The 16,193-nt window shown below is 35.0% G+C and overlaps 1 protein-coding gene and 1 pseudogene across 2 annotated transcripts; both read right to left on the bottom strand.

Moving 5' to 3' along the window:
• Positions 1-5,920: 5,920 nt before the first annotated feature.
• On the bottom strand, positions 5,921-15,640 carry LOC114274978 (elongator complex protein 3-like; annotated as a pseudogene). Its single transcript, XR_014365905.1, has 9 exons — positions 15,171-15,640; positions 14,414-14,504; positions 14,019-14,087; positions 13,737-13,909; positions 13,392-13,566; positions 12,792-12,958; positions 12,345-12,563; positions 12,152-12,256; positions 5,921-6,858 (listed from the first exon to the last, which is right to left on the bottom strand). The product of XR_014365905.1 is annotated as an elongator complex protein 3-like (transcript).
• LOC114274980 (uncharacterized) lies at positions 6,231-6,788 on the bottom strand. Its single transcript, XM_082923380.1, has one exon. The coding sequence runs from the start codon at positions 6,786-6,788 to the stop codon at positions 6,231-6,233; it is 558 nt and encodes a 185-aa protein (XP_082779506.1).
• Positions 15,641-16,193: the final 553 nt, after the last annotated feature.

Raw genomic sequence — 16,193 nt, 5'->3', positions numbered from 1 at the left:
AAGATTTCTGAGAGAAACCGAATCTCAAAACATAACCTTCAAACATTTTACAAATAAAATTGCAGCATCAATTCTCAACACTTCCAAACCCCAAAAGGCCACCCATCCTAATCAGACCCTTGGAAACATGGTACTATTTTTTAGATTATGAAGTATGCAGTTACCATACATTTTGGGAATTGGGGTGTATTGGTGTTGGGACCAAACCCTAAACTTCTTGAACCGACTCCAAAGGCCCCTAGCGTAGTGTCACGTCCCATCAAATTACCAAGATAAAATTACCTACCAAAAGAAAGTCTCAAGGAAGGAAGGTTAAATGGAATATTCTGGAAGCTCCTAGAAGACTTGAGAAAATATGAAGACCATGCAGGATGCTGGAAGCTTCTAGAACTCCTTAGAGTTTTATAGAGAATTGTACATGTAGATATTTGTAGACCCTTCTAGACATGTACATTCTAGAGTGATTCTAGAATAGTCTATAAGATGTAGTAGGAGGAAGGATCTAGAATCCTCTCCATCATTGTAGATCTAGAACGTTCCTTGTAGCTTATAAAAGGGGGAGGGCCTCATTTGCGCAAACCACCCAAGTGCATCCAAAAATTGTAAAGCTTTCTCCCAAGTGAATACAAGGCATTCTCTCAAACTCTCTTGTGTTCTTCTAACTTCTCTTTCCTATAAGTTTGTGAGTTAGACTGACTTAGCATCATCAAGTGAGACTTGAGATTGTCTAAGTGCCGCACGAATAGCTTGGAAACAACCAAGGCCGTGATGAAACGCTTAGTCCCACCATTTTAAGAGAAGATGGAATGGATGAAAGCAGACCAAAAACATTCGACTTTCCTTGTTAAACACCTTTTATGTGTTAGTATGAATTGAAATATGTGGAGAAATGGTAATTCACAAGGATTCGACAGAATTTTGAATCTGAGCAAGGTACCTGAATGTTAACTTCTTTTTTTGTCTTTTGTCTTGGTCTTAGTTTGAAAAAGTAATCAACCCCCCTCCTCTCTCTATCTCTCTCCAAACTTGTATCAATTGAGCATGAATTTGAAATCATGGATATCAAGTACCGCAAAACTATGAGTGAAACCCATAGACTATGTTTGGATTAGTTGATGAGATATATTTTTTCACAAATCCTTTCTTCTTCTTCTTTTCCTCCGTAGATCCAAACACAATATTTGAGTTTATGGTAGCAGGTTGACCGTCATTTCACTCATTGCTGATAATTAGAAGACCATTCATGTATTACCTATCATGGAAAACTTGATGTTGGCTACTTGTTATCATTTAACCAATTGAATGGACTCTTTTTGCACCTCTTGTGTGTAAATGAATGTTTTTTCGGAGATTTTTCCTTTTTTAGATAGTGAAATAATGTACCCTTTTCTTCTGCATTTCTGAACTTTTCTTCATAATCCTTTAATGTTGGTGCAGGAGTTGCCGAGTTGCTTGCCATCAGTTTCATTCAGGGGAAGGCCAATAATGGAAAGGAAGGTATTAGTTTGCCTTCAAGACCCAGTATCTAGACTGTGGCCAGTCATCTACCATGAGAAACAGGGTATCAAAGTTTTGGCAAGTGGTTGGGAAGCATTTTGTAAGGCAAATCGCATTCAGGTTGGAGATGAATGTGCTTTTGAAATTGAGGATGTGTCTGAGTGCATTTATAAGGTTAATGTTGATAGGAAGTAAGATGGAGCTTCGAACTCTTCTAGTTTCAACAGTACATATCAGTACTTTGCCAAATATGATGAACATGTAAAGACTAGAACCTATGAAACATATATTTTGAGTTAGGAAAGTGTTACACTTATATTATTTTTGTACATAACTTATGACTTGTTGAAAATATAAGTTATCTTGATGGATATTTTCCTTTAAAATGTCAAAAAATAGAACTTGCTATATCTTTATGGATTATTTTGCTATATAGATTTTCTATTTGTATATCTCTACTAGATTATAGGAATTTTGACCAAGTTTTACTCATGCTGTCATGAATTGGGAATAGCTCGTTTGTCAATGGTGGATCTTTTTTATGAGACAGATGGTGGGTATTATGTGATCTTTTGTTAATGAACAATTGTAGTTTAACTCTTTCAATTATCACTGCATATCACTTTACTTTTTTTTAACTTTAAACCATACATTTAGACTAAACTATTAAAAATTATACAAAAACCCCTTTTTTAGAGGGGTGGGTGGAAGTGAAACAATTTTCATAATTGAGAGATTTAAATGTGCATTTTAAAATTAAGGGGGCTACAGTTGATTTTATTTTTTTTATTTTTTTTATTTTTTTGATCAGCAAAAGAAAATGTATTGATGAAAATCAAATGTACAGAATACAAAGATGAACATCAATAAAGCGAGGCGAGTGCCAAAGCATCAAAGCAAGCTAGATGATTCCAACTAGGTTGGGACCGGAAAGCAAGCCAATCATCTACTAGTTGTGATTTTAATTGATAGTTGTGAGAGGTAAAATGTAACTAACCCTTTGAAAAAGGGTAATGGGCTTTCAACATATGACGACTTTTTTTGAGTGTGATTATTATACTTCTTATCTTTTTTGGAGTGTTGAATAGGAAAGCCCCAAATGAGTCTAGTGTCATGGCCTTGGTTATTTACAAAGTTTTACTCCTTTAAATATGTAAATTCTTAAGGCATTTTATTTGAGATATGAATTGGTTTTGTAATTGTATGACATGCTATAGATTCAGGCTTAGGGGTGAATATATAATACAATTAGATAATCAAAAGTTTTACTTGACCTAACTCACAAGTTTGCAAGAAAGAGAAATAAAAAGACAAAAAGAGTTTAAGAGAATGCCTTTGTATTTACCTTAAAAATATTCTAGATACTTTCATGTACATTATAGAATTATATACCATATTTTCACATTTTCTCAAGTCTTCCAAGAACTTCCGTAATATTTCATTAGCCTCCTTTCCTTGAGACTTTCTCTTGGTAGGCAATTCTGTCTAGGTAATCTAGCGGGACGTGACACTAGGATCAGGAACGCGAAATTTTTGTATGCTAATAGGGTTTACGTGACACTACCTTCCAACAATTACAAATATATGTGCCCCCTCTTGTTCCCCAAAGATCCCTACATAATGTGATGGATCCTATTGTTAAAGTCAATCACAATAATAGAAGGTATCACATGAAATATACCCTCTTAACCTACAAAAATTACTCAAAAACAAGGATTGCGGACTTGAGTCATAACTTGATTCTAATTTCATTGAATGTAGTGTCCAGGAGTCCATAGTCAAAATTAATGAGTCTAAATCTTGTATCTAAGCGTTGCTCCAAAGACTGGAGCCTATGTCCTTGAACTCTACTTTGCCCTTGCGTCTTCTGCCCTACCTTTGATAAGAAAGTGGGACAGAAATGGGTTTTGCTTCCCTCCATTCTAACTCGCCCTACCCCCACCCCATATCTTATATATTCTTTAGTTTTTTTCAAAATAATAAGATTAAATATTAGAAAAATTTATCTATAAATCTCATTTTGAGAAATGATAATCCATTTAGTTTCAAGATTTTTTTATAAACCAATTAGTCCCATTAATTTTAGAAATGTAGATTTAATATATTATTTGAAAATTAAATTTACGGTTATACCTTTATTTTTTATTTTATTTTTTTCCTTTTGTGATAGAAAGGTAAGGTACACAATATATAAAAATTGAATTCGGGATGAATTTTTATATGACAATCTTTTTATTTGGAAAACATTTCAAAAGGAGTACAAAAATGACTTTAAATATGGGATTCTTCAAACATTCCACAACGATGTGGAATTCTTTAAACATTTCAAAAGGAGTACAACAACTCCTTAGTAAACTTTGAACAAATGTATAATTTTAAACTGTAACACTCCAATGTAACACTTAAGCGTAACACTCTAATGTAACACTAAAAAAAAAAAACCTTAGTATACTTTTCCTAAGCATAACACTCCAAAAAAATGTCTTAGTGTAACACTCTAATGTAATATATAAAAAAAAATCATTTAATGTACTTTTTCCAAACGTGACACTCTAATATAACACTCTAATGTAATACACAAAAAAAACTCCTTAATGTAACACTCTAATATAATCTATAAAAGAAAAACGTCTTTAGTATACTTTTTTCAAACATAGCACTCCAAAAAAACTCCTTACTATAACACTTCAATGTGACACAAAAAAACTCTTTAATGTACTTTTCTTAAACGTAACACTCTAATATAACTTTCCAAAAAAAGAATATGGGATTTTCAAACCATTCTAAAAGGAATACAAAAATCCATTAGTAAGTTTTGGACAAATGTATAATTTCAAATTGTGAGTAGTACGCTTGAAAAAAGTACAATAAAGAGTTTTTAGTGTTTTTGTGTTTTTGTGTGTGTTACATTGGCGCATGTTACATTGGAATGTTACGTTTGGGATTACATTGGCCCTGTATGGTAGGGCTTATTTCCAGTTTATTTTAGCTTTTAGCTTAATTTAAACTATTTTGATGTGTTTGGTTCAACTTTATCTTTGAGTGGGGGAGGAGAAACTTAATTTATAAGTCAAAAATCAGCTTATGTTCACAGTTATAAGCAATAAGTTGTTAGGTTATAAGTTATAATCACTTTCTCACAACTCTACCAAACGGGGCCAATGATTGGAGTGTTACGTTGATTGGAGTGTTACGTTTGTGTTATATTGGAGTGCTACATTTAAGAAAAGTACATTAAGAAAAAAAAATTAATGTTATGTTGTTACATTTAACAAAAGTACAGTAAGAAATTTTTTAGTGTGTTACATTGGAGTGCTACATTATTAAAGTATTACGTTTTTATTCATAATATGAGATTTGTTCTAAAAGAAGAAAAAATCCTGTGTTTGGTGGAGCTTTTCAAATATGATTCCACAACATGATTTTAGTGCTCTATTTGTTTACAATTTTCAAAAATGATTCCACACCCACTTCTCAAAACACGTCTACCTGATCATCCTCCAGGACGTCTCCCGAACATCCGGCCGGTTGACTGGAACAGTATTCATGTTTTTTTTTTGGCACATGCTATTTTTATATTTTAAATAAAAAAATATTTTGGGAATTTTTTTAAAATTTTTTATGAGCTTTGAATAGAATTTTAGGTTGTGTGTTTGGTTGTGAGTTGTAAATTTTTTAATCAAATATCATATGTCACATCATTCAATTCAAACTCAATTCAAAACTTTTTTCAAAACTCATAACCAAACAAATTTTCCACACTAAAATCATAATTTCAAAACTCACAAACTCAAAATATAACCCTATTCTCAAATAATAATTCTAAAACTCTACCAAACGCAACCCAAAACTTCTATAGTGCGGATTGCCCAAATGTGTAATTTTATATTTGGAAAAATTCACTTTTGTTCCTAAAAAATTAAACCTAAATATGTAAGTGACTATCATTTTGTGTAATTTTCACTTTAATGAGACCTTTAGGTTCATAAAAAAAAAGGAAAGACTAAACAATTCACAAGATTACATTTTGAGATTTACTGGTACTTCACCCTAAATATTACATTTATTTATTTTCGCCAATTTATTTCTCATCCAACATATATTAATTTTCATTAATTATAAATTAGTATCCATAATATATTATATCATTTTTATTTTTTTTTAATATTCCCAATTTTTAAGTTACAAAATTAATCCACCCTGCCTACTCTTGTCACCAACCCAATTTATTCCACCCCAATATGATATAGTTGAGGGACGGGAGACTACAAACCCGCCCTATTGCCATGCTAGCGCAAATGATGAAACATAGAATTAGAAGGAACTGTGCACTAGACCAACCACTATGGATGCTCCTAAGCAAGCACTACAAACAATTAGTTATTCATGTCAAGACTCGCAATCATATCAAGGTAAGTCCAATTCAAGGGCAACAACAATCTCTCTTTCAAGATCTTTATTTTTGCATTCATACAGAAACATTAACCCAGAATCCTGAGACAAGTATTATCTGTGGATTAAAGAAAAAAGAATATACATATACTGAGCTCTGCATAGATACAGTTTTCCCTCACCAGCTGATCCCTTACAAAACAAACAAGGAGTGGCGAGCCATTACACAACGAGTTGTCAAGTCAAGAGCTAGAGAGAATAGATGACACGTTCCAAGGGTGAAGCCAATCACATCCAATGACACTATTGTCTAGTTAGGATCAAGCACAAAAAACATTGATTCATGGAGCTATGACTTGAAATGCAAGGGATACTAGCTCATTCGATAGAAGGAAACCATCCGGATCACTGAGCCTAATAAAAGCCACGGTCTCTTCTATCTCTTCCTCATCAGATAACAATGCACAGAAACGATCTGTTGTTATAAGGGTTCTATGCCGATCCAAACAAACCACATGCCCACTTTTCACAAAAGGTCTATAGGCCTTGCAAAGATAGTGAACAAGAGAAGTACCAAATGTTTTTCTAAAGGACTTCAAGTCCAACCCTTTGGCAGTTCTAAAAGAGAGCATCACAGCATCCATGGCCATGTCCTTGGGATCGGGAAAACTATCCTCACTAAGCCCCACTACCCTGTCCTCTAAATTTTGATCGTAACCCGCGTACTCTTTCATCTTTTTTGGCCTTGAAAATCTGAATCCGCCCAAGAAACTGGTAGAACCAAGGCCAAAACCATAGAATGATTTGTTGTCCCAGTAGGTTAGGTTGTGCTTGCACTCGAAATTGTCCTTGCAGTAACTGCTGATTTCGTAGTGGTTGTAACCGGCATCTGAGAGCATTCTTGAAGCCGTTTTGTAGAACTCGGCTGATTGGGTTTCAGAAGGCAGAGGGAACTCCCCTGGTGAATATCTGTAAACAATCCAATGTCAGTTCCATACTTAACAAAAGTGAATGTGCAAGTGTTAGAACTACCAAATCACCCAGGGCCCAATTTTTAAGGTATTTGTTAAACAACAAAATAATAATAATAATAATAAAACTCACTCTTGCCCAAAAAAAACCCCTAACAGTAAAGTCTCATACAAAAATTTCTTATCCCAAAAAAACGCAAAAATAAATATTTTAAAAAATCCACATTGTTAAAAAATATGATAAAAAAACAAAATTTCCTTTTCCAAAGACCTAGATTAAGAAATATATATCGATATATAAATATACATTCCTTGTCAAAAACTAGGTTGTGAATAATCTCGAATTTTAATTACAAAAATAGGAGAGAAAATTGTTTTTTACATTGAAAGGATATAAAAAATATTATTTAAATGTAAATAAATAAAGCTACTCATTGAAATTTCGCCTTAGTCTCATCAAGGTTAGGAGGCCCTTGACTCCACTTACAGTATCCCAAATTTGGTGCCTCGTTCAACTTGCAAGTCATAGACAGATACATGTTTAGGCCTTGCATTGACGGTGAGCAACAAACTCTCTTCCCACATTTGTGGAGTTTGGTGAGGTAGAGAAGATATCAGATCCATACTCCAATTCTCAACCCCACATGTCCCAACAACCCCAATTGCCTCATGAACCTCGTCAACCCCATGAGCTCTCCCACAAGCCTTGAGTAACTCATCTTGAAATGCCTGAACTCCCAAAAGACACTCTGTTCACACCCAACCCCATCAACTCCTTCATTTTCACAACATCAAACGTCCCTGGATCCATTTCCATGGAAATCTCAGCATCCAAACACAACCCAAATTTCAAATTCAATGTCTCAAGGACTAACGAAACGAGCCTCAGCAGTACCAAAGAAGGCGTACCCCCTCTGAAAAAGACTGTTTTGAGAGGTGGGTTGTGGTTGAATTGTGAGTTTGTGGCCTTGATTTCTCTGCAGAGGAGGTGGATGTATTTGGAGATTCATGGGTCGTTGTTGATATCGTTGGCTTGGGTTGAAGATGAGCCGAGAGCGACGATTGGGAAGTCGCAGTAGTGGCAACGTTTGTGGCAGAAAGGGAGGTGGATGTAGGCGGAAGTTGGAGAGAGACTGTGAAGTGGGTTTGTGGTGGTGGTGGTGGCGGCGGCGGTGGGCGAGGCATTTTGTCGAACAGTTGGTGGGGATTGTGAGAGTGAAACGGAGATGGAGTGAGAAAATAGGTTTGGAGGTTTGGGTTTGGAGGGGATGGTGTGGAGAAGTGGAGTGAAGATTGATCTAAGCATGGTTGGAGGTTGATAGTGGGTTATGGATATGGGAGTTGAGAGAGAGAGAGAGAGAGAGAGAGTCTGCCTCAAAGTGATGCAATTCGAAACTTGTTAAATCAAACATGGGATTGGCTTATTTTAGTTAAGACCAGTGTATGTCCGTGCCTTCATGATGAGTTTAAAATATAAATGAAAATAAAATTATTAATTTAAAATGTAATTTATCAAATTTGTTGCTAAGCCCTTGATTGGTAACCATTTTGTTTTCAGCTTATATTTACAAAAAATTTAAAAATTATCATAAAAAACTTGTTTGGAAAATTTTTTGGTTTATAATAATAGTTTTCAGTTTATAAATTTGACAAAAAAAATGTAAACTCAAAAAATGTATTTCCATTGGTTTATAAACAGAAAAATGGAAGCCACTGTAGCGGAGCCATTGTAGCGGAGCTACAGTAAATGAGTTGTGGGCATAACAACGACCACGTTTCGAATTTTTAGAGCACCGCATTTCAATTTATTTTCTCCAATGGTAAAATAAAACGTTGTATCTAACCTTATCATCTTCATCTGATCAAAAAAAAAAAACCTTATCTTCTTCCTCTACTTCATGTTGAAAGAATCTTGAAGATCAAGTCAGTCCCTCTCTTCTCTCCCTTCTCTGTGTTTCACCGAGCATCCATGTTATTTATTTTTTATTTTTTATTTTTTATTTTTCCTTCTAAAACAACAACTCTGTTGCAAATCTGCTGATCTTTTGCAAATTTCCCAACCAAATCGATCTTAGGTCTCTCTCTCTCTCGTCTCTGTGTTTCACCGAGCTTCCATGATTTTTTTTTCTTTCTAAAACAACAGATATGTTGCAAATCTTCAGATCTTTTGCAAATTTCCCAACCAAATCAATCTCAGGTCACTCTCTCTCTCTCTCTTCCCTCTCTTCTCTCTCACTCCCTGTTTCACCAAGAGCTTCCGTTTTGTTTTTTTTTTTTTAACAACATATCTACTTTTTTTAAATTTAAATATTGTTGGTGGTTCTTTGTAGACCTGTTCTAGATCCATTGTAAATTTGTTTGTCTGTTTGTTTTTTTTTTTTTAAAAAAACATATACTGCTGGTGGTAGCTGCTAGACATTTTTTCTTTTTTTGTTTGTTGTTGGCAATTTGTATGAAGATAGCCCTTTGGGTTGTTTGTTGTTTGGGTTGTATGAAGATAGTCATTGTTGTATTGTGTATAATTCATTTAGTATTAGGTGGTAAGTTTTGACATGTGCTTTTTGTCATTGTGATTTTTCATTTTGCTTTGAATTTCTGGATCTTGAGTGGGGTAAATTGCATATTAGCAATTACAATTATTTTGTTTCCTTCCCTTTTTCTGGATCTTCAGTAGGGTAAATCTGTTTCAAGGTAACATGAGTCTAATGTATTTTCATCATGATTAGTGATTGATTGTTGAATGTCCCTTCTATCTTGAGTGGATTGCCTAGTGAATTATTGTAGTAATTCTGGCATCACTTTGCCCCTACTTCCATGCATTAGATGTTTTAGTTGTCTTGACTAGATTTAGTGGATTTTAATGATATTGTTGCCTGAATGTTGGTCCTCTTGTAGTCTGATAGCAGAGCTAACTTGTGTCTCATCTATGTTTTTTAATGGGGTTTTTACAAGGTTTTGAAAAGCGGTTGCAGTCGCCGTAACGGTGACGGTGGTGCGGTTGCGGTTGCGATTGCAGGGTGTAAAGGCCGTAGTGTAACGGTTGCGGTAACCGAAACCGTAAATTTTTTCATTTTTCGCACAATTTAAAAAAAAACTTACCGATATGCATATTTTTTTTTTCCATAATCATATTTATTGGGTTTTACAATAAATATTGATCAATTTTTTTAAATTTTTAAATATGATCCAATATTTTTCATATTTTTAAATCACTATAAACTAAGTTTTTTATATTTTATTTTAATAATTAATGACTTTATATGTCATAAATCCATATTATGCTTGTGGCAACAAAAAAATATATATATATTGAACTTAGATGTATAAAATTATTTTTTTAATTATTATATTTGTGGAAGCATATGCAACTTTTAATTTGAATAGTGTTAAAAAATAAATTATACATGCTAATATAATCATACAAAAATTAAAAAATAAATTATAAAGAAATTTTTTTTGTTTAGGTTTGGATCACTTGAATATTCATTCTCTTTTTGGATAACTAGTAAATAAAAATAAAATAAAATAAAATAATCAAAAAAAATTGACATGTATAAAAAATTTATTAATATATAATTATAGGTATTATGTTTTCTAGATATTTTACAAAAAAATCAATCACTAAACAATGACAAAAGTAAAAGAATAAATAATAGCCTATATATATGTAGATAATGATCACACTTATTATTATTATTATTATTATCAAACAGTATATAGATAGACGCACACAAACAAAATGGTTGAGTAATAACAGCTAAATAGAATAGCATAGGTCTTGCAATTTTAACAAATTAATAACATGTTCATCATCTTCTCTCTTTTCTCTCTCTATTTCTTACTCCATTTTCCCTTTTCATCTTCCCTCTTTTCTCTCTATCCCTCTTCCCCCATTTTCAGCTCTTTTTTTTTTGTTTTTTTTTTTCTGAAATAAGCAGTTCAAAATCGTTACGTAACGGTGCGTAACAGGCCGTTACGGCACCGTTACAGCTGCTACAACAGTCGCTATGGCCGACACACCTGTAAATCTCAATCACTGCAAAAGCGGCCGTAACGGGTGGCGGTAACCACCAAAACCGTTACGTAACGGTTGCGGCCGCTTTTTAAAACCTTGGGTTTTTGTCATTTTTGTCAAATTGTTTTTCCCTTGCACCTAATTCAGCAATAGATCGAGGATTTGGGATTTTAAATGGGAACAATCTTCTGCTGCATATAATATATATTACTTGCTCATGTTTTAGTGAATGGATAAAAATACTCAAGCTAATTTGAATTTTAGTAAAATCAAACATGAATCATAAACACACAGCACCCACCCACACAGAGAATACACAATGGTATTTAGGCTATTAGTTCCTTTATTAAGAACTGTTATGCATTTCTAGTCCTAGAATTTATTCTTGAAGACTTATTAAAATTTATGGATTATTTTCACACCATGGTATTTAGGCAATGAAAACAACAATACACAATGATCTCCCCATTGATGATGATGATGATGTTGTTGAAGTTGGTAGAGGAAACAGTGGTCCATAGCCTCGCAAATGAGGCTCTTTTCATTACCCTCATGGATGAGGAGGTCAAAACCATGAGTAGTAAAATAACCGGAACATTCACTAAACAAACTTGGAACAAGTTGAGAGATCAAATGAACGCAAAAACCAAATACCAGTATAACGCACACCAGCTTTGGAACAAATACAATCAGCTGCGTATTATGTTCAACAAATTTATAGTATTACTAACAAGAACTGTTAGAATCCTGTTACAAGGAATCACCTAATTCTAACATATTTTGGGAAGTTGGGCATGCTAACCGATTTATGTTAGTCAGATCTTAGTCATCAAAATCAATGCAACAATTTGTTGTAGTTGTTGTGATGTTTACACAACACAATTTAAATAGGTAGGACTCATAGTTTCACATGATTGACAACTGCTGAAAATAAAGAAAAATTAACTGTGTCATGTTATATTGCAACTAAAGGAATAACCGAGGTCGGATAGGAATATAGTGAGAAATTGGATGAATCATAACAGTAAGTGGGCACCATATGAAAGATAGGTGAACTACCAATTCACTGCCATCATACACTGATGCCCCTAAATCGGAGGTTTCCAACAACATGTGAACAGAACAGGTGCCTAGACATCATGCTGCATTTGGGATCAATAATGGAGCATGCTGACATACCAATTGAGATGAAATGCAAACGCAGTGGCAGAATGCACAATGAGGTGTGTGCATATGTGGTGTTGGGATTGTTAAGGATTTTTGGAGAGAGAAAGACCTGGCGTGTATCTTCATACGACAGAAACGTTTCCCAGCCCTCATTTGCTGTATAATCACGGCGGACAAGATCAACTTCCTCTGGCTTTATTTTGTGGTGAATGTCCTAAATACACAACAATTGACAAAAATTTCAATTTAATGCAGTCTATAGCAGATAGCATGTCCAAATGACAATAAAAATGTTCATTTACCTGGATTCCTGCTTCACGTGTTCGAACATCTCGACATTTCAAGCCCAAGTCATCCATCCGAGCTAAGGCTAGCTCCCCAAGATTTCCTTTCTCAACCCCAGAAGTAACTAGAGGCATAGGAATATCCCGCTGAACTCTATAAACACGTGTCCGAGGGGGTACCATGCTAGGATCCTAGCTAAAATGTCCAAAAGCTGCTCAGGTGGGTAGTTTCTATACCTGAACATGATATTAACTATTAATTACCACTTTTCATTTGACCAGGCAATTTGTCAGCATAGTCAACACTGTATTTTATGATCAATAGAGAGTATTTTTATGCATATATATCAAGAAAGATCATTCTTAAAGAAATGAATAATCACTTCAAATAACCCCCCCCCCCCCCCAAAAAAAAAAAAAAAGGTGAGTCTTAAGACCTAAAAAAAACCAAAAATGACATTATACCTGCCTGTTTTCCAAAGTTCGTAGAGCCCAGTTCCACGAATAACAAGCGTAGGATAGATTTTAAGCCCATCGGCTCTGAATGAAGGGCTTTCAAAGAATTCTTTAAAACTTTCCATGTCCCTCTCAACCCCAATGTTTGGAAGATCAGGCATCATATGAGCAACAACCTAGAAGAAATGCATCAAAATTGGTAACATGGAAGCAAAACAAAATCAAAGAAAGAACTATCCCAAAAAATGCATGCTTAGAATAGTAAGGCACCAAACAAGAAGTTTCAAGAGGAATGACATTAAGATGGCATTAAATAGCAACAACTATGTGAAACATGTGTCTCTTATTATTATGCTAGACTAAAACGATGGGAATAACTCCCTTTAGAGTTTTTAAGAAATAATTCTGACTACTTGAACAGAGAACATGGCCAAATTTGGAAATGTTATTCAAGAAGTCAAAGTTCAAGCTACTGATCATGTAAATGGAAAATCAACAGTGGCTAGAAGAAGTGATTTTGTGAGGAAACAACCAACATTGCAACCACAAAAGTTTAAATTGAGATTCCAAACCGAAGGACTAAATTTATAAGATGGGACAGCGGAGAACCTTGAAACCAGCATCCTTTGCCAAGCAAAAGCAATCAGCCACGGCTGCTACTGTGTGGCCTCTATTGGTGTCACGAGCCACATCCTCATATGTGCTTTGAACTCCAATCTCCAGTCGTGTACAACCATAAGAAAGCATCTGCCTCAAATGAGGTCCAAGGCAATAATCGGGCCTCCTAATAGTTTTAAACATAATAAAAAGGCATTCAGTCAACTAAAATTTTCAAGCATACATCTTTATATTAATACATGAATAAACTACAACTTTTAGCAGCAATTAGAATAAGGAGGGAAGGAAGAACAGTAAGTATTTATATTCTGAAAATTTACTGTAAATTTAACTCACGTTTCTATAGTCATCCCAATACGCTTTACAGCACTGTGCTCCGAGTAGGAAACAGCCTCCTCAACATTAACAGAAGTGTGTCCCGATAAAGCATCATGAAGATTCCTTATAAAGTAATCACGGTAATCTGATGGCAATGACATGAAAGTACCTCCCATCAAGATGAATTCAACCTGCAAAACGAACAGTCATTTACAACAAGTGAACAAGGATTTTTAAATATATATCATCTCATTTTGTACAATTGCAAGTAAAAATTGAAAAATATGGAAGACAACAAACCTTATCAACACTGTGGCCCAACCTTTTGAGTTGATCTATCCTGCTTCTAGCTTGAACATACGGGTATATCTAAAACCAATATCACAGAGAGTGATTAACTCGTGAAATATTAACTACAAAACATAGACACTCATAAAAAATTTCACATAATGATAAACGGATTCTAGTAGATCCAAATTAATAAAACTGGAGATAAGGTGGAAAACCAATAGGTTATTAGCATTTTCTCATAACACTGGTTATAACAGATTCACATTATAACACAAGGTGTGGCATTATTGGAGTCGGCACTTCTGTTTCTCCCTAATATATCAACAAATAGCAGCCACAATACTGAAACCTCCCCTCTGTTGAATCCCTCACAGAGCATGTATATACTATGTTCTTTACAATGCCGTCCTCATAGAAAATCTCAAGCTGCAACCAAATGATTCAAACTCCCATGTATTCATTTGAACACTAACTCCTCTAACAAAAAAAGTCCCCCTATGACAATACATAATCAATCAACTGCCCACTCACATATAAAACGCAAGTGTATATCTACGATCAAAAAATAATAATAATAATAAATAAAAACAATCCTCATTTGATTGAAATAATTTTTATTTTTATTTTTATTTTTTTCAAATTCTACATTCTAAATAATTTTAGCGACTACAGCAAAAAATATATAAAAAGTACTCAAAATTAACACCAGAAAGCTATATATTCTAGTGAAGGTTTTGTCTTGTGCTCCGATCAGTGGAAAATCTAGTACAATTTTCTTAACAACTTTTACAACTTTTCAGGAACCAAATATCATGAAATAAGCTGTGTTCCAAATTCCAATCATTTGATTGCTGAGAAATCTCATGAAACATAAAGATTCTTTTTTTCTTTTCTTTTTTTATTTTAAATTTAACAGAATCTTAGTAAAAAAAATAAATTTAAAAAATCAGCTAGAGAAAGGCACAATTGTCTAAGGTCTTGTGTTCCAATTAATGAAAATTTCAAAACCTTAAAAAAAAAAAAGCACTGGAGAGAGAGAGCTGTATATTCCAGAGGGCACAATTGAATAAAGTTTTGTATTCCAATCAAAGGAAAATATGGTACAATTTTCTCAACAACCAAACACAATCTGAATGTTCAATTCACATCAATAAAACTAACCTGGCACGAATCGCGCGCATACTAGTGGGCTCATATCCAGTATACGACTGAGTACTATACTCAAAATCCGAATCAGGTCCTCCAGGACAGTACACACATATATTCCCAGTGGTGGCGATGTGAGGACAGCGGTGAGGCTTCGACATCACAGCCACAACGGCGATTCCGGAGGCAGTTCGAACCGGCTTGGCCTTGAGTTTGGGGAGGAGAGAGTCGCGGTCTGACTCGGGAAGCGCGGCGATCATCTCCACCAGCTTGGGGGCACGTGAGAGGCCGTACTTACGGCAAGCGGCGGACTTGAGGGCGTTGAGATCGACGGTGTCGCCGGGGCGAGAGAGGTCGACCATGTTGTTGACGATCTCTGCTATGGCTCGGACTCGGGCTTCTTCTTCGGTGAGGTTGTGGGAGATTACGCCGCCTCGCCCTGGCCGTGGGAGCTTCCTGGAGTCGGCAACCGCCGCCGTCGCCATGAGAGAGAGATGGGGGAAGTGTGCAGTGCGTAGTTGTTCTTGGTTTGATACGATGCATTTTTTTTTTTTTTTTTCTGTTAAAACAAATTTGGGTGTCGCGGGGACCTCTTTTTTTTTTTTTTTGGTTTTTTAACTTTTTTTTATACAATAAAGTCATAAAAAAAATTATAAAATTGTAAATTTTTTCAACACAAAAAAATTAAAAAATAATAATAATAATAATTTAAAAACTAACTGTACGGGGGCGAAATATCCTCTGCTTTCTGTACTCCTTGGATTCAAGCTTCATGTGACGGCGTCTAACCTGGCAACACAGAAACGGTGAGCTGCCCATCGGTAGGTTGCCGGGTAGACCCTCCGACGATCAAGTCAAATCACTTGAGGAAGAAGAAGGCTGTTAGAGAGAGAGAGTGTGTGTTTCAGATGGCATCAATTGCTTACCTCTAACGCTCATCTTTCATTCCTTTTTCTAGGCTGGCCATGCAGCCTCTGGATTGTGCGCGCACTACCTCTACTGTCCTTCCCTGGACAGGTTGCAGTGCTTGCCTCTCAC

This window comes from Camellia sinensis, chromosome 4 (assembly GCF_055761805.1).
Source record: "Camellia sinensis isolate YWXY chromosome 4, ASM5576180v1, whole genome shotgun sequence".
NCBI classification, from domain to species: Eukaryota; Viridiplantae; Streptophyta; class Magnoliopsida; order Ericales; family Theaceae; genus Camellia; species Camellia sinensis.
Note: the sequence above shows the minus strand (reverse complement) of the source record. Positions and strands in the feature narration are given on the sequence as shown.

Coding starts and splice junctions, on each gene's coding strand:
- LOC114274980 (XM_082923380.1), bottom strand. CDS start 6,788: ATGCTCTCAGATGCCGGTTACAACCACTACGAAATCAGCAGTTACTGC.